This window comes from Artemia sp. Qi Xiang Cuo, chromosome 4 (genome assembly GCF_049724085.1).
Source record: "Artemia sp. Qi Xiang Cuo chromosome 4, ASM4972408v1, whole genome shotgun sequence".
Lineage (NCBI taxonomy): Eukaryota > Metazoa > Arthropoda > Branchiopoda > Anostraca > Artemiidae > Artemia > Artemia sp. Qi Xiang Cuo.
The window spans coordinates 9846959-9869785 of record NC_142797.1 but is presented as its reverse complement, the minus strand read 5'-3'; the positions used below and the strand labels follow the sequence as shown (position 1 = coordinate 9869785).

The 22827-nt window shown below is 32.6% G+C and overlaps 1 protein-coding gene across 1 annotated transcript in view; it reads right to left on the bottom strand.

Annotated features, from left to right (window-relative positions):
• LOC148952767 (putative ATP-dependent RNA helicase DDX5) overlaps positions 1-22827 on the bottom strand; it is a 59645-nt gene that overhangs the window by 11957 nt on the left and 24861 nt on the right. The window contains exons 6-8 of the mRNA XM_089088078.1: positions 22125-22304; positions 13907-14082; positions 1939-2171 (exon numbers count right to left, since the gene is read on the bottom strand). Coding sequence (XP_088944204.1) covers positions 1939-2171; positions 13907-14082; positions 22125-22304 — 589 coding nt within the window. The remainder of the gene's footprint in view (positions 1-1938; positions 2172-13906; positions 14083-22124; positions 22305-22827) is intronic.

The following is a 22827-nucleotide window of genomic DNA, read 5'->3' as shown; positions in this document are numbered from 1 at the left end:
ATGAACTTAGTATTCGGAGAAAAGCTTACTGAAGTGCTTCACCTTCATTTGAAATTGTCTGCCGGGGGATTTTATTCCTGACGATTGGTCTGTTCATTCATTTAAAAGACAAGTCCATAGACACAATTCTAGAGAGAAACCCTCTATAAATTGTTGACGTTTGGGTTCCCATGCAACTCAACCCAGTTCAAATCAACCCATTTAACTCAACCCTCGTTCAACTCAATCCTCATTTAAATCAGCCCTAATTCAATTCGACTCTTCGAACAGTTTCAGTTAGGTTGAATGGGAGTTGAGTCGCATAAAATTGAACTCAATGGAGATTGTTCAAATGGGGCTAAGCTCGATAGGGATTTAGTTGAACGAGGGTTGAGTTACACATTTTTTGCATACAAGATCCCAAGTTGTTCCCACCTCGGCACCATACATTTTGTCATTAAAAAAAAGTCTCAAGCAAGATCAGACTATAGTTCAATTCAGACCAATTCGTATTTAAAACGTCAATACATATCTTAAACTCTGACCTATTTTTCAACAAATACTACCAACTACTACAATTTCGCCACAGACTCAACCCGCTCGGGCAAATCTTATATGACAACTAACTGTACCCTCCTATTTAATTCTTTTACCTTTGCTTCATCCCAGGATATCTCAAAAAGTTTTAGGGTCATTTTTAAAATTCCATCCCTACATATTCTGGGCATCTGCATTTCTCTTAATCCATCGCAGGCTATCTATTAATAGTGTTCTAAGGACATAATCCCTTCAGATTCTGAGGACACGTATGTTAGGACCCTTTGAGCTATTCTTCCCCACTAAATATATTGACCCTGAAAAATATGGTACAACCTTGTTTTAAATCACTGAGACCCAGATTAAAGAATATGACAACTGATAAGAGCATAAATTCATGTTTTTGTCTTTGAAATAATGACAGATAATGCCGTCTAGCGTCAGCCTGAAAAAAAATAGTCATCAAAACCTGTTTTTTATAATTAAAATTTTTAATTTTACTCCATTATCTTGGGATTCTGTAATTAATTATGAAAATTAATTATAAAAAGCTTATTTTTTTATTCTCTTTTTTTTTACTTTTGCTTTATAACAGGCAAAAAAAAACAAAAGGGCTACTCTATCCAAAAAGGCAACAATAAGCATTTTTGATTACATTTTAAAAGAAGCTAATTTTCTGCATGCTAACCTATTTATAACAATTTTCTTTACACATTTTAAAATTATTTTATGTTCTACATGCTAGCATGTCTATAGCGATATTGTAATCAGTAAAAATTATTAAAAGCAAAGCATTCTGTCAACCTTAAAAAAATCCCAAGTTGGATGTGCTAACATATCTATAGCGATATTGTTATCAGTAAAAATCATTAAAAGCAAAGCATTCTGGCCACTTAAAAAAATTTCCGGTTGGATGTGCTAACATATCTATAGCGATATTGTAATCAGTAAACATTATTAAAAACAAAGCATTCTGGCCACCTTACAAAAATGTCAGATTGGACGTGCTAACATATCAATAGCGATATTGTAATCAGTAAAAATTATTAAAAGCAAAGCACTCTGGCCACCTTAAATAAAAAAAATATCCGGTTGGATTCCAATTTTTTGGGGGGTTGAATTTTAAACTTTAACAAATTAAGAGTATGCTACACTCCTTTGAAGAAAAGAAAAAACCTTTCGATAGTAAGGCACTTTTAGTGGTACTAATAACATAATTGCTAATAAACACATTAATTAGTTTCATTTTGATTAATTCTACAGTAAAACATAAAAGCTTAAAAATTATCAGTTGCCCGTACAATATCACCCTCCTTTTCTTTCTGCTGGTATACGTACTACACCGTATCTAACGTATACCGTATACTACATCGTATACTAACGTATTACCGTATACAGTAATACGGTAAGTTAGACACTTACCGAGTCCTCTTGCAGCAACATCCGTGGCAACTAAAATTGGGGAGGAGCCAGATCGGAACTGATCCAATGCAGTATCTCTTTGGGATTGGCTCTTATCGCCATGGACACATGCGGATCTGGTGCCCATTCGCCTCATAATATTACTGATCTGATCGGCTGCCCGCTTTGTTTTGACAAAAATCATTACTTTGTTGTCCGGACTAGGATTTATGTCTTCTAAGAGACTAAACAGCCTACAAAGAACAATAATATTTAAACAAAAATATACATAATTACACAAAAATCTGTCTGGTAATACCAAAGAGGAGGGGAAATCAAAGTTTCCGTATAATGCATAAAAATAATATTTCAATATCGATCACCCAAAACTAGGGGTGGAAATACTAGGGATAATTATACAAGAATAACACATAGTTATGCAAAAGTCCATTTTTACAGTATTGAAGGAGCGGGAGACAGACAAAAGAAAGTTTGCTCAAAATAAATAAAAGTAATTTTTCATGACCAATCCCCCAAACAAAGAGGTCTGAAAAAACAATACCCCAACAAGAATTATACACGATTAAAAATGTGTTCATTTTTCAAAACCAAAGGGGAGGAAGAAAGTGACGTAAGAATTTTTTTTTCGTAGAATACATAAAAATAATACTGATACAAAAAGTAATAAAAGTAATACATAAAAAAAACGTGATAATCGGCCTCAATTGCTGAGAACAAGATTGTTTTGTTTAGTAGTAATTCAAGATACCAAGCACTACACCCTTGATGTATTCAATACAGATTGGGCTCTTGGGCATTATTTGAAACTTATGAAAGATGATGAAAAGTTTACTATTTAATTTCCTAGTTTGCGGAGTAAAAATTACTAAGCATAGAGACTCTCTAAATACGGAAATCTAAAGGCGGTCCCAACATGGGAGCAACCAATCCTTACTAGAGGAACTCAGGAGAGACAACAGGTGAGATAAATGCCACCCTATCTGAATCGAATTTATAAATGACCCGGACTTGCAACCCTGAGGTCTGGGGTTCGAGTCCTGGTGTCACTGTGTATTTGGTTTGGAACGGGGTCAATGGTGTGACCCTGCTCAGCGGTACCAGAGTCGACCCAGCTCTAAATGGGTACCTGGAGAAATCTAGGGGAATACAAGGGAAGCGTCGGATGATTTGCCCCCAACCGTGCATTGCACTCCCGGCCCAAGGCATTGAATCAGGAGGTCGATACCTGCGCAACGCAGGTATCGTTATAAGTTTTTTAAGGTTATACTGTAAAACCAACATTTTGGAAAAAAAACACTTAGAGCTTAAATGCAGTAAATTCCCTGCATTAATTCTCATAATGTATAAGAGGTAAATATTCACAGAAAATCTACCCAGACCTGTTTTGGTTTATACAAGTTTAGCCGAAGTTTAGAGTACAACCATGAATAATTGATTAAGCCCCAGAAAAATAATATTGAGTCATTTGCTTCCGAATTCAAGGGAGGAAAGGTTAAGTCACTAATTTCCAATAGAACTTAGAGTATCTCTTGACGCACAGGGCGAGGGTGCTCTACACTATAAAATTACGCGAAAACCCCGTGGTAATCGGCCTCAATTGCTGAGAGCAAAAACGCGCTTCTTTTAAAAAATAACGGCTCCACCGGAAAAATTAGCAGTATGCCTCGTACTATACAAATACATTCAGCTGATTCTGAGCTTATTGAATAAGCAGCAGAACCAACTACCCGATTCAGTTCCTATTATAAAACAGCGAAATCGCATATGTATCTAAACTCTCTGTAAAAAAAAAACTGTATGAAGCAAAAAAAGAAAGAAGGAAAACATACTTTCTCCTTTTTTCAGAATCACCGCACAAGTAAATAGCTTTAAATGCCTTCATGAAATTATCTTTACAGTACATAAAAAGGGGAAAAAGGGGATGGTCTAGAGAAAAATTTGTTTTTCCCCAAGTGAAAACTTCATCTCATTATGGGAACCGTACGCAGGTGAGTTAATATTTTATTCTGTTTTGCCCTCATACCAAATACCTCCATACCCCATACCCCCATTCACAGCTTTAATGCAAGGATTTCTTATTAGTCTTTTGAATAAGATAAGATTGCAGTGGTCTTATATTTAAATATTTATCATAAAGTATATTAATACTTTAAGCTATACTTATATCAAAGTATAGCTGCAACAAATTATTCTTACAAATAAAATATAGATAAATAAATTCGATAAAAATAAATAATTATTTATTATAAATAATTAGACAAAATTGTTAAAATTAGATAAAAGATTAGATTCTTTCTTATTATCTAATTAGATTCTTAATTTATCTAATTAAATAAAAGATGAAGAAAATTAGAGATAAAAATTAGATAAAACATATATTAGGTAAAAACCTCGAAGAGCTCGAAAATTCAGTTTAACGCTGAAAAAAAAATCACATCAGGATTTTCACAATAAACGATAAAAAAAGCATTAACAATTTTGGATGGACACAAAAACAGTTCGTTTAATTAATACTGAACAAAATGGCTAAACAGTGTTGACTTGCATGTAGAACCAAATATTGAAATTGGCTCTTTTGGGCCAAACTTAAATATCGGCTTTATAAGCCAAAATTAAAGTTACTAAAAAAAGAGCGTTTTTCAACGTAAGTTTTAATATTCTCTGTAAGATGCGGTAAGATATTAAGGGAAAAACGAACTTCATTTTCTCCTTTTTCTGAATCACTGCACAAGTAAATATTTTCACAATAAAAAAAAGCCTTAACAATAGTGGATGGACACAAAAACAGCTCGTTTTACCTAATACTGAACAAAATGGCTAAACGGCGGTGACTTGCACATAGAACCAAATATTGAAATTGGCTCTTTAGAGCCAAATTTAAATATCGGCTTTATAAGCCAAAATTAAAGTTACTAAAAAAAGAACGTTTTTCAACGTAAGTTTTAATATTCTCTGTAAGATGCGGTAAGACATTAAGGTAAAAATGAACTTCATTTTCTCCTTTTTCTGAATCACTGCACAATTAAATATTTTCACAATAAAAAAAAAAAGCATTAAAAATTGTGGTTGTACAAAAAAACAGCTCGTTTTACCTAATACTGAACAAAATGGCTAAACGGCAGTGACTTGCACATAGAACCAAATATTGAAATTGGCTCTTTAGAGCCAAATTTAAATATGGGCTTTTTAAGCCAAAATTAAAGTTACAAAAAAAAGAGCGTTTTTCAACGTAAGTTTTAATATTCTTTGTAAGATGCGGTAAGACATTAAGGGAAAAACGAACTTCATTTTCTCCTTTTTCTGAATCACTGCACAAGTAAATATTTTCACAATAAAAAAAAAGCATTAACAATAGTGGATGGAGACAAAAACAGCTCGTTTTACCTAATACTGAACAAAATGGCTAAACGGCGGTGACTTGCACATATAACCAAATATTGAAAATGGCTATTTAGAGCCAAATTTAAATATCGGCTTTTTAAGCCAAAATTAAAGTTACAAAAAAAAGAGCGTTTTTCAACGTAAGTTTTAATATTCTTTGTAAGATGCGGTAAGACATTAAGGGAAAAACGAACTTCATTTTCTCCTTTTTCTGAATCACTGCACAATTAAATATTTTCACAATAAAAAAAAAGCATTAACAATAGTGGATGGACACAAAAGCAGCTCGTTTTACCTAATACTGAACAAAATGGCTAAACGGCGGTGACTTGCACATAGAACCAAATATTGAAATTGGCTCTTTAGAGCCAAATTTAAATATCGACCTTTTAAGCCAAAATTAAAGTTACAGAAAAAAGAGCGTTGTTCAACGTAAGTTTTAATATTCTTTGTAAGATGCGGTAAGACATTAAGGGAAAAACGAACTTCATTTTCTCCTTTTTCTGAATCACTGCACAAGTAAATATTTTCACAATAAAAAAAAGCATTAACAATAGTGGATGGACACAAAAACAGCTCGTTTTACCTAATACCGAACAAAATGGCTAAAGGGCGGTGACTTGCACATAGAACCAAATATTGAAATTGGCTCTTTAGAGCCAAATTTAAATATCGGCGTTTTAAGCCAAAATTAAAGTTACAGAAAATAGAGCGTTTTTCAACGTAATTTTTAATATTCTTTGTAAGACGCGGTAAAACATTAAGGGAAAAACGAACTTCATTTTCTCCTTTTTCTTAATCACTGGACAATTAAATATTTTCACAATAAAAAAAAAAGCATTAACAATAGTGGATGGATACAAAAACAGCTCGTTTTACCTAATATTGAACAAAAAGGCTAAACGGCAGTGACTTGCACATAGAACCAAATATTGAAATTGGCTCTTTAGAGCCAAATTTAAATATCGGCTTTATAAGCCAAAATTAAAGTTACTAAAAAAAGAACGTTTTTCAACGTAAGTTTTAATATTCTCTGTAAGATGCGGTAAGACATTAAGGGAAAAACGAACTTCATTTTCTCCTTTTTCTGAATATCTGCACAAGTAAATATTTTCACAATAAAAAAAAAAGCATTAACAATAGTGGATGGACACAAAAACAGCTCGTTTTACCTAATACTGAACAAAATGGCTAAACGGCGGTGATTTGCACATAGAACCAAATATTAAAATTGGCTCTTTAGAGCCAAATTTAAATATCGGCTTTTTAAGCCAAAATTAAAGTTACGGGAAAAACGAACTTCATATTCTCCTTTTTCTGAATCACTGCACAAGTAAATATTTTCACAATAAAAAAAAAGCATTAACAATAGTGGATGGACACAAAACCAGCTCGTTTTACCTAATACTGAACAAAATGGCTAAACGGCAGTGACTTGCACATAGAACCAAATATTGAAATTGGCTCTTTAGAGCCAAATTTAAATATCGGCCTTTTAAGCCAAAATTAAAGTTACAGAAAAAAGAGCGTTTTTCAACGTAAGTTTTAATATTCTTTGTAAGATGCGGTAAGACATTAAGGGAAAAATGAACTTCATTTTCTCCTTTTTCTGAATCACTGGACAAGTAAATATTTTCACAATAAAAAAAAAAAGCATTAACAATAGTGGATGGACACAAAAACAGCTCGTTTTACCTAATACTGAACAAAATGGCTAAACGGCGGTGACTTGCACATAGAACCAAATATTAAAATTGGCTCTTTAGAGCCAAATTTAAATATCGGCTTTTTAAGCCAAAATTAACGTTACAGAAAAAAAGCGTTTTTCAACGTAAGTTTTAATATTCTTTGTAAGATGCGGTAAGACATTAATGGAAAAACGAACTTCATTTTCTCCTTTTTCTGAATCACTGCACAAGTAAATATTTTCACAATAAAAAAAAAGCATTAACAATAGTGGATGGACACAAAAACAGCTCGTTTTACCTAATACTGAACAAAACGGCTAAACGGCGGTGACTTGCACATAGAACCAAATATTGAAATTGGCTCTTTAGAGCCAAATTTAAATATCGACTTTTTAAGCCAAAATTAAAGTTACAGAAAAAAGAGCGTTTTTCAACGTAAGTTTTAATATTCTTTGTAAGATGCGGTAAGACATTAAGGGAAAAACGAACTTCATTTTCTCCTTTTTCTGAATCACTGCAAAAGTAAATATTTTCACAATAAAAAAAAAGCATTAACAATAGTGGAGGGACACAAAAACAGCTCGTTTTACCTAATACTGAACAAAACGGCTAAACGGCAGTGACTTGCAAATATAACCAAAGATTGAAAATGGCTCTTTAGAGCCAAATTTAAATATCGACTTTTTAAGCCAAAATTAAAGTTACAGAAAAAAGAGCGTTTTTCAACTTAAGTTTTAATATTCTTTGTAAGATGCGGTAAGACATTAATGGAAAAACGAACTTCATTTTCTCCTTTTTCTGAATCACTGCACAAGTAAATATTTTCACAATAAAAAAAAAGCATTAACAATAGTGGATGGACACAAAAACAGCTCGTTTTACCTAATACTGAACAAAATGGCTAAAGGGCGGTGACTTGCACATAGAACCAAATATTGAAATTGGCTCTTTAGAGCCAAATTTAAATATCGGCGTTTTAAGCCAAAATTAAAGTTACAGAAAATAGAGCGTTTTTAAACGTAAGTTTTAATATTCTTTGTAAGACGCGGTAAAACATTTAGGGAAAAACGAACTTCATTTTCTCCTTTTTCTTAAACACTGAACAATTAAATATTTTCACAATAAAAAAAAAAGCAATAACAATAGTGGATGGACACAAAAACAGCTCGTTTTACCTAATACTGAACAAAATGGCTAAACGGCGGTGACTTGCACATAGAACCAAATATTGAAATTGACTCTTTAGAGCCAAATTTAAATATCGGCTTTTTAAGCCAAAATTAAAGTTACAGAAAAAAGAGCGTTTTTCAACGTAAGTTTTAATATTCTTTGTAAGATGCGGTAAGACATTAATGGAAAAACGAACTTCATTTTCTCCTTTTTCTGAATCACTGCACAAGTAAATATTTTCACAATAAAAAAAAAGCATTAACAATAGTGGATGGACAAAAAAACAGCTCGTTTTACCTAATACTGAACAAAATGGCTAAACGGCGGTGACTTGCATATAGAACCAAATATTGAAATTGGCTCTTTAGAGCCAAATTTAAATATCGGTTTTTTAAGCCAAAATTAAAGTTACAGAAAAAAGAGCTTTTTTCAACGTAAGTTTTAATATTCTTTGTAAGATGCGGTAAGACATTAAGGGAAAAACGAACTTCATTTTACCCTTTTTCTGAATCACTGCACAAGTAAATATTTTCACAAAAAAAAAGAAGCATTAACAATAGTGGACGGATACAAAAACAGCTCGTTTTACCTAATACTGAACAAAATGGCTAAACGGCGGTGACTTGCACATAGAACCAAATATTGAAATTGGCTCTTTAGAGCCAAATTTAGATATCGGCTTTTTAAGCCAAAATTAAAGTTACAGAAAAAAGTGCGTTTTTCAACGTAAGTTTTAATATTCTCTGTAAGATGCGGTAAGACATTAAGGGAAAAACGAACTTCATTTTCTCCTTTTTCTGAATCACTGGACAATTAAATATTTTCACTATAAAAAAAAGCATTAACAATAGTGGATGGACACAAAAACAGCTCGTTTTACCTAATACTGAACAAAATGGCTAAACGGCAGTGACTTGCACATAGAACCAAATATTGAAATTGGCTCTTTAGAGCCAAATTTAAATATCGACTTTATAAGCCAAAATTAAAGTTACAGAAAAAAGAGCGTTTTTCAACGTAAGTTTTAATATTCTCTGTAAGATGCGGTAAGACATTAAGGGAAAAACAAACTTCATTTTCTCATTTTTCTGAATCACTGCACAAGTAAATATTTTCACAATAAAAAAAAAGCATTAACAATAGTGGATGGACACAAAAACAGCTCGTTTTACCTAATACTGAACAAAATGGCTAAACGGCGGTGACTTGCACATAGAACCAAATATTGAAATTGGCTCTTTAGAGCCAAATTTAAATATCGGTTTTTTAAGCCAAAATTAAAGTTACAGAAAAAAGAGCGTTTTTCAACGTAAGTTTTAATATTCTCTGTAAGATGCGGTAAGACATTAAGGGAAAAACAAACTTCATTTTCTCATTTTTCTGAATCACTGCACAAGTAAATATTTTCACTATAAAAAAAAGCATTAACAATAGTGGATGGACACAAAAACAGCTCGTTTTACCTAATACTGAACAAAATGGCTAAACGGCGGTGACTTGCACATAGAACCAAATATTGAAATTGGCTCTTTAGAGCCAAATTTAAATATCGGATTTTTAAGCCAAAATTAAAGTTACAGAAAAAAGAGCGTTTTTCAACGTAAGTTTTAATATTCTCTGTAAGATGCGGTAAGACATTAAGGGAAAAACAAACTTCATTTTCTCATTTTTCTGAATCACTGCACAAGTAAATATTTTCACTATAAAAAAAAGCATTAACAATAGTGGATGGACACAAAAACAGCTCGTTTTACCTAATACTGAACAAAATGGCTAAACGGCGGTGACTTGCATATAGAACCAAATATTGAAATTGTCTCTTTAGAGCCAAATTTAAATATCGGTTTTTTAAGCCAAAATTAAAGTTACAGAAAAAAGAGCGTTTTTCAACGTAAGTTTTAATATTCTTTGTAAGATGCGGTAAGACATTAAGGGAAAAACGAACTTCATTTTACCCTTTTTCTGAATCACTGCACAAGTAAATATTTTCACAAAAAAAGAGAAGCATTAACAATAGTGGACGGATACAAAAACAGCTCGTTTTACCTAATACTGAACAAAATGGCTAAACGGCGGTGACTTGCACATAGAACCAAATATTGAAATTGGCTCTTTAGAGCCAAATTTAGATATCGGCTTTTTAAGCCAAAATTAAAGTTACAGAAAAAAGTGCGTTTTTCAACGTAAGTTTTAATATTCTCTGTAAGATGCGGTAAGACATTAAGGGAAAAACGAACTTCATTTTCTCCTTTTTCTGAATCACTGGACAAGTAAATATTTTCACTATAAAAAAAAGCATTAACAATAGTGGATGGACACAAAAACAGCTCGTTTTACCTAATACTGAACAAAATGGCTAAACGGCGGTGACTTGCACATAGAACCAAATATTGAAATTGGCTCTTTAGAGCCAAATTTAAATATCGACGTTTTAAGCCAAAATTAAAGTTACAGAAAAAAGAGCGTTTTTCAACGTAAGTTTTAATATTCTCTTTAAGATGCGGTAAGACATTAAGGGAAAAACAAACTTCATTTTCTCATTTTTCTGAATCACTGCACAATTAAATATTTTCACAATAAAAAAAAAGCATTAACAATAGTGGATGGACACAAAAACAGCTCGTTTTACCTAATACTGAACAAAATGGCTAAACGGCGGTGACTTGCACATAGAACCAAATATTGAAATTGGCTCTTTAGAGCCAAATTTAAATATCGGTTTTTTAAGCCAAAATTAAAGTTACAGAAAAAAGAGCGTTTTTCAACGTAAGTTTTAATATTCTCTGTAAGATGCGGTAAGACATTAAGGGAAAAACAAACTTCATTTTCTCATTTTTCTGAATCACTGCACAAGTAAATATTTTCACTATAAAAAAAAGCATTAACAATAGTGGATGGACACAAAAACAGCTCGTTTTACCTAATACTGAACAAAATGGCTAAACGGCGGTGACTTGCACATAGAACCAAATATTGAAATTGGCTCTTTAGAGCCAAATTTAAATATCGGTTTTTTAAGCCAAAATTAAAGTTACAGAAAAAAGAGCGTTTTTCAACGTAAGTTTTAATATTCTCTTTAAGATGCGGTAAGACATTAAGTGAAAAACAAACTTCATTTTCTCATTTTTCTGAATCACTGGACAATTAAATATTTTCAAAATAAAAAAAAATCATTAGCAATCGTGGATGGACACAAAAACAGCTCGTTTTACCTAATACTGAACAAAATGGCTAAACGGCAGTGACTTGCACATAGAACCAAATATTGAAATTGGCTCTTTAGAGCCAAATTTAAATATCGGCTTTTTAAGCCAAAATTAAAGTTACAGAAAAAAGAGCGTTTTTCAACGTAAGTTTTAATATTCTCTGTAAGATGCGGTAAGACATTAAGGGAAAAACAAACTTCATTTTCTCATTTTTCTGAATCACTGCACAAGTAAATATTTTCACTATAAAAAAAAGCATTAACAATAGTGGATGGACACAAAAACAGCTCGTTTTACCTAATACTGAACAAAATGGCTAAACGGCGGTGACTTGCATATAGAACCAAATATTGAAATTGGCTCTTTAGAGCCAAATTTAAATATCGGTTTTTTAAGCCAAAATTAAAGTTACAGAAAAAAGAGCGTTTTTCAACGTAAGTTTTAATATTCTTTGTAAGATGCGGTAAGACATTAAGGGAAAAACGAACTTCATTTTACCCTTTTTCTGAATCACTGCACAAGTAAATATTTTCACAAAAAAAAAGAAGCATTAACAATAGTGGACGGATACAAAAACAGCTCGTTTTACCTAATACTGAACAAAATGGCTAAACGGCGGTGACTTGCACATAGAACCAAATATTGAAATTGGCTCTTTAGAGCCAAATTTAGATATCGGCTTTTTAAGCCAAAATTAAAGTTACAGAAAAAAGTGCGTTTTTCAACGTAAGTTTTAATATTCTCTGTAAGATGCGGTAAGACATTAAGGGAAAAATGAACTTCATTTTCTCCTTTTTCTGAATCACTGGACAAGTAAATATTTTCACTATAAAAAAAGCATTAACAATAGTGGATGGACACAAAAACAGCTCGTTTTACCTAATACTGAACAAAATGGCTAAACGGCGGTGACTTGCACATAGAACCAAATATTGAAATAGGCTCTTTAGAGCCAAATTTAAATATCGACTTTATAAGCCAAAATTAAAGTTACAGAAAAAAGAGCGTTTTTCAACGTAAGTTTTAATATTCTCTGTAAGATGCGGTAAGACATTAAGGGAAAAACGAACTTCATTTTCTCCTTTTTCTGAATCACTGCACAAGTAAATATTTTCACAATAAAAAAAAAGCATTAACAATAGTGGATGGACACAAAAACAGCTCGTTTTACCTAATATTGAACAAAATGGCTAAACGGCGGTGACTTGCACATAGAACCAAATATTGAAATTGGCTCTTTAGAGCCAAATTTAAATATCGGCTTTTTAAGCCAAAATTAAAGTTACAGAAAAAAGAGAGTTTTTCAACGTAAGTTTTAATATTCTCTTTAAGATGCGGTAAGACATTAAGGGGAAAACGAACTTCATTTTCTCCTTTTTCTGAATCACTGGACAATTAAATATTTTCACAATAAAAAAAAAGCATTAGCAATAGTGGATGGAAAAAAAAACAGCTCGTTTTACCTAATATTGAAAAAAATGGCTAAACGGCAGTGACTTGCACATAGAACCAAATATTGAAATTGGCTCTTTAGAGCCAAATTTAAATATCGACTTTTTAAGCCAAAATTAAAGTTACAGAAAAAAGAGCGTTTTTCAACGTAAGTTTTAATATTCTTTGTAAGATGCGGTAAGACATTAAGGGAAAAACTAACTTCATTTTCTCCTTTTTCTGAATCACTGCACAAGTAAATATTTTCACAATAAAAAAAAAAAGCATTAACAATAGTGGAGGGAAAAAAAAACAGCTCGTTTTACCTAATACTGAACAAAATGGCTAAACGGCGGTGACTTGCACATAGAACCAAATATTGAAATTGGCTCTTTAGAGCCAAATTTAGATATCGGCTTTTAAAGCCAAAATTAAAGTTACAGAAAAAAGAGCGTTTTTCAACGTAAGTTTTAATATTCTCTGTAAGATGCGGTAAGACATTAAGGGAAAAATGAACTTCATTTTCTCCTTTTTCTTAATCACTGCACAATTAAATATTTTCACAATAAAAAAAAAAAGCATTAACAATAGTGGAGGTACACAAAAACAGCTCGTTTTACCTAATACTGAACAAAATGGCTAAACGGCGGTGACTTGCACATAGAACCAAATATTGAAATTGGCTCTTTAGAGCCAAATTTAAATATCGGCGTTTTAAGCCAAAATTAAAGTTACAGAAAAAAGCGTTTTTCAACGTAAGTTTTAATATTCTCTGTAAGATGCGGTAAGACATTAAGGGAAAAACGAACTTCATTTTCTCCTTTTTCTGAATCACTGCACAAGTAAATATTTTCACAATAAAAAAAAACCGTTAACAATGTAGGACGGACACAAAAACTGTTCGTTAACGAAACGGCTAAATGGTAACGACTTTCACATATAATCAAATATTGAAATTGGCTATTTTGAGCCAAATTGAAACATTGGCCTTTCCGAGCCAAAGAAGAATAATAGAAAAAGGAGAGTTTTTCAATGTAAGCTTGAATATTCTCTATAACAAACTATAAGACCTTAATAGGAAGAAGAACTTACTTTTCTCTTTTTTCTGATTCGCTGCACAAGTAAATATTTTGCTTAATATTTTTGTTTGCTAGTAGATCTAAAGAGCCAATATTCAACATGACGGCGTCATCTGACATAAATTCAGCTGCTAAATTACGAACTTCTCTTGGCCACGTTGCAGACCACATTACTGTCTGTCGGTCATTCTGTAAAAAAAACAAACAAATTAATTGTATAAAATAAAAGGATTAGAAAAAGGCGAAAATAAGCCAACAAATATGCTACTTAGTTATTAAATGCTAATGATTAATTATAATTAGCTGCTACAATTAATTCATTAGTTATTATAAGTATTACAACTATTAATTAATTGACTATTATAATGGTCTCGTTGCAGACCACATTACTGTCTGTTGGTCATTCTGTAAAAAAAAATTAATTGTATAAAATAAAAGGATTAGAAAAAAGCGAAAATCAGCCAACAAATATGCTACTTAGTTATTAAATGCTAATGATTAATTATAATTAGCTACTACAATTAATTCATTAGTTATTATAAGTATTACAACTATTAATTAATTGACTATTATAATGGCCACGTTACAGACAACATTACTGTCTGTCGGTCATTCTGTAAAAAAAAAAAAAAATTAATTGTATAAAATAAAAGGATTAGAAAAAAGCGAAAATCAGCCAACAAATATGCTACTACAATTAATTCATAAGTTATTATAAGTATTACAACTATTAATTAATTGACTATTATAATTAATTATTGGTAATTTATAAGTAATTTATAATAATTCATTATAAAAAAAATTATTAGCTGCTATTGTCAGAAAGTGATTTGATATTTTTAATTACTATCTTGGTTGGCCAATGGTGAGTCCCTCTTGGGGCTATTTTCAAAATAAAGGGTACATGGTTTGACCCACTCTCTCTTGTAATATAGAAAATTATAAATTCATGCATAAAAATACACTTTTGTTTTGTATAATCATTTTAAAATAGCTTTTTCAAAGTTAAGAAGTCAAATGAACTTGATCAATGCTTAACTGACTTGGATGTTCCCTGCTTGGAAACAAGAAATACATTTTTCATTGTATGAATTTGAAGGGAAGTAGCACAAAAGTGCTTATTTTTAACATAATAAAAAAGATAAATTAAATAGGAAACAAGATATATATGTACAATCTCATAATACCGTAAACGAACAAAGTCCAGATTTCAGAGCGGGCTTTGGCCGAGGGTTTACATAATTTATAAAAAAAAAATTGTACTACCTATTCTAAATGGGGTACGATTTATACAGGAACGAATCCAGCCATGGCCCAAGAAGAATTAAACGACCCCCCCCTCCCACCAGATATAACACGAACACTGACAATTATAGTCTTCCATTAATCCTGCCATTAAGAATAAGAATTTAAAATTCTACAACTAAGTGGATTTAAATAGAGGAAAGCTGGTCACGGTGAAATATGCTTAGGTCTTAATCACCTAGGAGTTTAACGCACTATACCCTGCATTTAACGCACTATACCCAGCATTTAACGCACTTTACCCTACATTTAACGCACTATACCCTGCATTTCACGCACTATACCCTGCATTCAACGCACTATACCCTGCATTTAACGCACTATACCCAGCATTTAACGCACTTTACCCTTCATTTAACGCACTATACCCTGCATTTCACGCACTATACCCTGCATTCAACGCACTATACCCCGCATTTAACGCACTATACCCTGCATTTAACGCACTATACCCTGCATTTAAAGCACTATACATCCTGCGTTTAATCCACTCTGCACAAATGATTTCAATACAGTACCACACACTCTATATTAAAGAAAGTAAGTGAGTATGATGGCACTAGGCCCTTATGGTTCAAACCAGAGGTGCTGATCTCCATTTTGTGGCCCTCAGCCAGGAAGTGCGATAGGTGGTTGGGGGCCAGCCATCCTTTGCTTTTACTCATCCTTCCTGATTAACATTGCCAGATTTCTCTAAGTACCCATTTAGAGCTGGGTTGACTCTGGCTAAGCTTACAGAGTCACCCCACTGACCCGCGTCCCAAACCCAAATAACTGGCCACGCCAGGGATCGAACCAGTGCCCCTCGGACAAAGAATTCTCAACCCAGCGCACGTCCACGATAAATTATATTAAAGATAATTATATTAAAGACTTTATTGCAATATGCCACATACTGTGAATACATAAGTTGATTTTTTGTTTGGACAAAAACCTTTGGCTTACAATTTACTATTCTAATACAGAAGTAAATAGCTTAACAAAAAAAAAATATTAAAATAAAAAAAAACATTTTCTTCAACTGAAAGTAAGGAGCAACATTAAAACTTAAAACTAACAGAAATTATTACGTAAATGACGGGGATTCCCTCCTCCTCAATACCTCGCCCTTCACGCTAAAGTTTTTTAGTAGTTTTAAAAAAGCTTCTTATTGTTCTAATTAACCGATCCTTGCTTTTCAGGAACCCTTCTTGAAAAACTGAGACAAAAAGTCAAACTTTAGCGTAAATAGCGAGGTATGATGGGGGCTTAGTTTTAATGTTGCTCCTAACTTTCAGTTGAAAAAAACTTGTTTTTTATTTAATTTCTGATCGGTTTTAAATAATGCCAAAAAATCCGGCTCCCCCTCCAGGGAAAGATCCTCTAGACAATTCGATCCCGGTGAAAATTCACCCCGAACAATTACCATTAACATTTCGACTTGTAAATTGAGATCGCAAAGAGAAAGAAAGGTAAATAAAAATAATTTCGTATAGGAATTCTGGCTAATTCCCCCAGTGCAAAATTTCCCTGAAAAATTCACCCCCCCCCAAAACAAAAACTTCCCTACTCATGGAAAATTCTTCCCTTGAAAAACTAACTTGGAGGCCTACTATACGTAAACAGTGGGCAAATTTGATAAATAAAGACCTTTCCCCATGTACTTTAGGAGGTCAAGTTATCTGATATATATATATATATATATATATATATATATATATATATATATATATATATATATATATATATATATATATATATATATATATATATATATATATATATATATATATATATATATATATATATATATATATATATATATATATATATATATCAAACAATCTTTTGGGATTGACGGGATCAGTGCACTCCATCTAAAAAGTGGTGGACCCGCCCTCATTAGTCATGTAACCCTCCTGATGCAGATTATCCTCATTCAGGGTATTGTCCCAACCACTTTCTCAATTGGAGATCTTACGCAAGTTCCTAAAAAAGGAAAAGTTACCATGCAATGCTCCTCTTTCCGTCCAATCACGGTTGCTACCACTCTCTGCAAGTTATTTGAACTTTTATTTGTAGATGAGTTTGAAAAACTGTGTTGTAGTCCACCAAGACAGTTCGGTTTCCAACGCGGCATTGGTTGTGCGGAAGCGCTCCATGTCGTTGCATATGCACTACTGGATGCACACAAATCAGGAGAAAGTCTAGCGATCGGGGGCTTAGACCTGCAGAGAGCGTTTGATTCATTGATTCATGCGCTTAAGTTGCTAAACTCAGCTAAAAGAGGAGTGAACTCAAATATCATCCGGGCTTTCCGTGATCTTTATTCTCGCCTTCGCGTGCGACTCAAGCTCCCTCCCGATAAAGGCCTTCCGTCAGCCCCACGATGAAGACAGCTGTCCTTCATCATACATTCTCAGTTCCATTGACATCTCCCTAGTATGCTATGCTGATGACACGCTGAATCTCAGCCGGACGCTTAACCGCCTTTCAGAAATATTCTCATGTCTGCAGTCCAACTACGAGAAAGTCGGTCTGAGATTTAACTCCCAAAAGTCGGAAGTGTTGCTTTATAATTGGAAGAATGACCCTCCTACTAATATCACACTAGGCGATTGCTCAGTAAAACCAGTTGATAAAATAGTATATCTTGGGCTGCCAATAGGTTCCTCATTACATCATACCTGCTCCCTCCTGATCTCACATCTTGAACGGCGAATTTCCAGCTCCTATGCTTTGATCGTTAAATCCACTCTGAGATTTAACCGTCCACTACTGGCAAGTATTTACAACGCTACCGCTATGCCACATATATTATATGTGACCCCTTTCTGGAAATTATTGGCAAACCGTGAAGATTCTAAAATCCGCTCTTTATCTTTCCGTTTTGCAAATTACCTACTAAAATTGCCACCTTGGACAAAAAATAGTTTTCTGATTCGCCGCTAAAACCTAGCGGACCCAAATCTAGCTGTTGAGACACTAATTAGCCGGCAAAAAACAAAACCAGCAATTCTAAAGCACGTGTGGGCAAGTTTGCTTGTTTAATTTTCCCTCTTGTTTCCCTTTTTTTTTTTTTTTTTTTTTTCAAAAGTTGTTGTCTTTGTTGCTATTTTTGAAGAAGTAGTTGTTTCTGTTGTAATCTTTAAGTATGTTATCTTTCAGTTTCCACTTTTCGTACTATTTTGTATACTATTTAAGAAGTTGTTGCTTTTGTTGTTTTTTTTTTTCTTTAGTATATTATCGTTTTGTTTCCTCTTTTCGCATTTTTGTATACTCTGTCATTGTACATTTATTGTATACGACGGGTTTTCAATATATATTATTATATATATATATATATATATATATATATATATATATATATATATATATATATATATATATATAAAGATAATTTTTTAAACCACATTGGCCTGACATCACATAAAGAAAGAAAAACTAGGAAAAATGGTGTTTTTATAGGCCAAATGAAGATACTGAAAAAACAAAGCGAATATTCGAGAGGACAAACGCCTCTCTTCTTCAGCGCGAAACGAAACGATGTATCAATAAAAGCCAAAAATTAAAACCAACTACCTAACAACCATAAAAGCGAGTTATTCGCCAATATCCACGATTTGCACAAAATGCCAAAAAAATATGCACTGCCATCGACAGATACTAGTGAACAACTGTCAAAGAGAAGGAATTCGCCAATACATTCACTCGAAAAACAAAGCGAACCAACAATTAAATAAGTTGGAGAACTATGTAATTTGATCTCGGATTTTAATTAATGCATTTCTTGTAGACATCCTTTGAGACCTAAGGGGTTGTTCACGTGTTTGATTAGATGACTTGGAAAATGGTTCAAGGTTTATTTCAGGGATTACTAAAGTATCGGCTTCTCTTTTGAGAAAACCAAAATATGACTCGTTTATTCTTAAATCACCGGAATCTCTGTTTAAAGCTAGACCCAAATGTTGGTATTTATAAATTTCAACAGTTTCTCTGTAGTGCTGGACAATACCTTTGTCATGCGAAATAAGACTAGCTTGATTAAACAAAATAGTATGGTCTGGTTTTTCAAAAATGTGCTCTGCAAGGGCAGAGTAAAAAGTCTTATTTCGCCGATACTTTAGTAATCCCTGAAATAAACCTTGAACCATTTTCCAAGTCATCTATTCAAACACGTGAACAACCCCTTAGGTCTCAAAGGATGTCTGCAAGACATGCATTAATTAAAATCCGAAATCAAATTACATAGTTCTCCAACTTATTTAATTGTTGGTTCGTCTTGTTTTTCGAGTGAATGAATTGGTTCCTTCTCTTTGTCAGTTGTTCGCTAGTATCCGTCGATGGCAGTTCATATTTTTTTGTATTTTGTGCAAATCACGGATATTGGCGAATAACTCGCTTTTATGGTTTTTAGGTAGTTGGTTTTAATTTGTGGCTTTTATTGATAAATCGTTTCGATTCGCGCTGAAGAAGAGAGGCGTTTGTCCTCTCGAAATATTCGCTTAGTTTTTTCAGTATCTTCATTTGGCCTATAAAAACCCCATTTTTGCTCGTTTTTTCTTTCTTTATGTATATATATATATATATATATATATATATATATATATATATATATATGGCACAGAAATTGGACCTTTCCACTATGCTGAACAAATTCGCTATCTCAAAATTTTGATCGAACGACTTTGGCGAAAAAAGGGGCGTAGTAAGGGAGGGGGGTGGAGCTAGCTGCCTTCCAATCTTTTTGGTCACTTCAAAAAGGCACTAAAACTTTAATTTCCGTTCTAATGAGCTCTCTCTGGATATTCTAGGACCATTGGTTCGATAAGATTGCCCCTAAAAAAAAAAAAAAAAAAAAAAAAAAAAAAAAAAAAAAAAAAAAAAAAACATGCATTCATGATCTTTCTTTTAGGGAAAATAGCAAAATTCCATGTTTTTAAAGACCTCTACAGTAGGGTTGTCGGTTATGGCGGATCAGAATGTGTAATTTCATTAAAATTCCTTGACTTTTAGGGGGTGTTTACCCCTTTTTGGAAAATCGGACAAATTTTCTCAGGCCCGTAGCCTTTGATGGATAAAACTAAACTTGATGAACCTTATATATTTGGAATCATCATAATACGCCAATTCTTTCATATATCTACTGATATCAAATTCCGTTTTTTAGAGTTTTGGTTATCATTAAGCCATGTCGCTCCTTACTTATAGTTCGTTGACAAAAACTGTTTGATATGTATATTGTAAATTAAGCCTCTAAAATTAATAAATTTTATTCATTTCTCTAGGAATTCCAAACTCATTTTCTAAATCAACTACTTTATGGTCTCTAAATTCAAAAAGATACATATTCTTATTTAATTTCGAAAAACAATTAAACCTAACACTTACTCTTGTTTCTTTAACAAATTTCTCATTTCTAATTATTCAGTTTAATAAAAATTCATTCGTCTATCTTTTTAAATCTATCAATTTATAAAGACAGATTTAAAGAGATATATATTTTTATTTATAATCGAAAAATACTATTAAATGTAACACGTACTCTTGTTTCATTAATAATTTTTTTTAATTTCTAATTATTCAATTTAACAATGGTTCATTTCTCTATGAATTCTCGGTTCTTTTTCTAAATCAATTAATTTATAGCCTATAGATTAAAAGATATACTACTACTCCAACTAACAGCTCACCGCAGCACCAAGCCACCTGAGGTCAACACAGCTACGCACGCTGCTCCACCATGCCGATCTATTCAAAGCCTCTCTATTTACATCCTCCCAGGAAGTTCAATTTCCCTTAAATCTTTGCTTACGACTTCCCCCCACCCCAACCGAAAATGACCTGCTTTCTGTTTAGCCCTAGATGGTTGGCAATCTGTCATCCTTCATCCACAGAACGTACCCTAGTCATCTAAACATTTCTCTCATAATAGCCATAGAAAGCGGGATTGAACCACATTTTTCGTATAACTTACTTTATTAAATACGTTCAGTTAGTTGGGTAACCACAACGATTCATAGGCAATTTATCTAGAAAACATCTAGCAAATCTTCATCCCTTTTTCGGAGCTTCAAAATCATATTTGACCACTGTCATCATTGTAGCTTATAATGTTCTTTTCATGGTTCGCAGACTATTTGACACTGTCATCATTGACACTAGGCTATTTGACACTGTCATCATTGTAGCTTACAATGTTCTAATCATGGTTAGCAGACTTATCCTCCTATTCTTCCAAACTTTTTTCAACTGGGAAAAAACACCTTAGACCTTGGCTATTCTACTTTTAACATTTTCACTGCACCCACCGTCTTTAATAATAACACTACCAATGTAAGTGAAGCTGTCAACTTGATCGATCTTTTCGTTACCCAACGTCACCTTTTCATCATCACGTATTCCTAGCCTTAATGACTTAGTCGCTTTAAAGAGATACATATTTTTATTAAAAAATATATCAAATGCAACACTTAAGCTTGCTTCTTTAATAATTTTTCTTATTTCTAATTATTAAATTTAACAATTATTCATTTCTCTATGAATTCTCAGTTTTTTATTCTAAATCGATCAATCTATAATCCACAGATTTAAAGAGATATATATATATATATATATATATATATATATATATATATATATATATATATATATATATATATATATATATATATATATATATATATATATATATATATATATATATATATATATATATATATATATATATATATATTTACTATCGAAAAAAACTATTAAATTTAACACTTACTCCTATTTCATTGATTATTTTTCTCATTTCTAATTATTCAATTTGATAATAATTCAATTCTCTGTGAATTTTCAATTATTTTTCTAAATCAACTAATGTATATCTACAGATTTAAAAATGTAAACAGTACATTTATATCTAATTTGAAACAAAAAACATTAAATGTAGTACTTACTCTTGTTTCTTTAATAATTTCCCTAATTTGAGGCTCAAATCCCATGTCCAACATTCGATCAGCTTCATCCAAAACTAAATAGCTACAAAGAGTTAAATCTGCTGTTCCACTCTCCATGAAGTCTAAAAGTCGGCCAGGTGTGGCTATCAGGAATTCTACACCCCTGTCAAGCTGTCGGCCCTAAAATGCAGGACGAGTTTTCATTCATAGTAATTACATTTATTTGATGGTTAGTTATTAGATAGACTCGTCATTACCGTAAGAAGACGCAAGTTTGAACTTTGGGGGATACGGGGCAGAGTATTTTTACAAAGGGAGAAGTTGGACGAAGAAAGGTTGGTTTTAAGTTATTTTTTTTCTTTTTTTCTAAAGGGTTGTTGTTGCTGGGTATTATTTCAGTCAACTGCCCGTACTAAAGGAGTTTTGCATTATTACAAAGAAATCCCTAAATAATATATTAAAAAATGTAAGTAGCCGGCCCGTCAGAAGTGCTCTTATGTGACTTTTTTTTGGGAGGGGGGTGGGGGTGGCCATTAGTAGTTTAGTTGTTAGGTTTTTCGTTTGTAATAAATTGTACTTGAACTTCAAATTAGCTGGTGAACCATTCTAATCATGTTCCTATTTAAAAGACCCATTAGTCACACGTCTGACCACTCTGTATTGGTAAACCATTCCCACCAAAAACGGGACTTAGAGAGGCGTT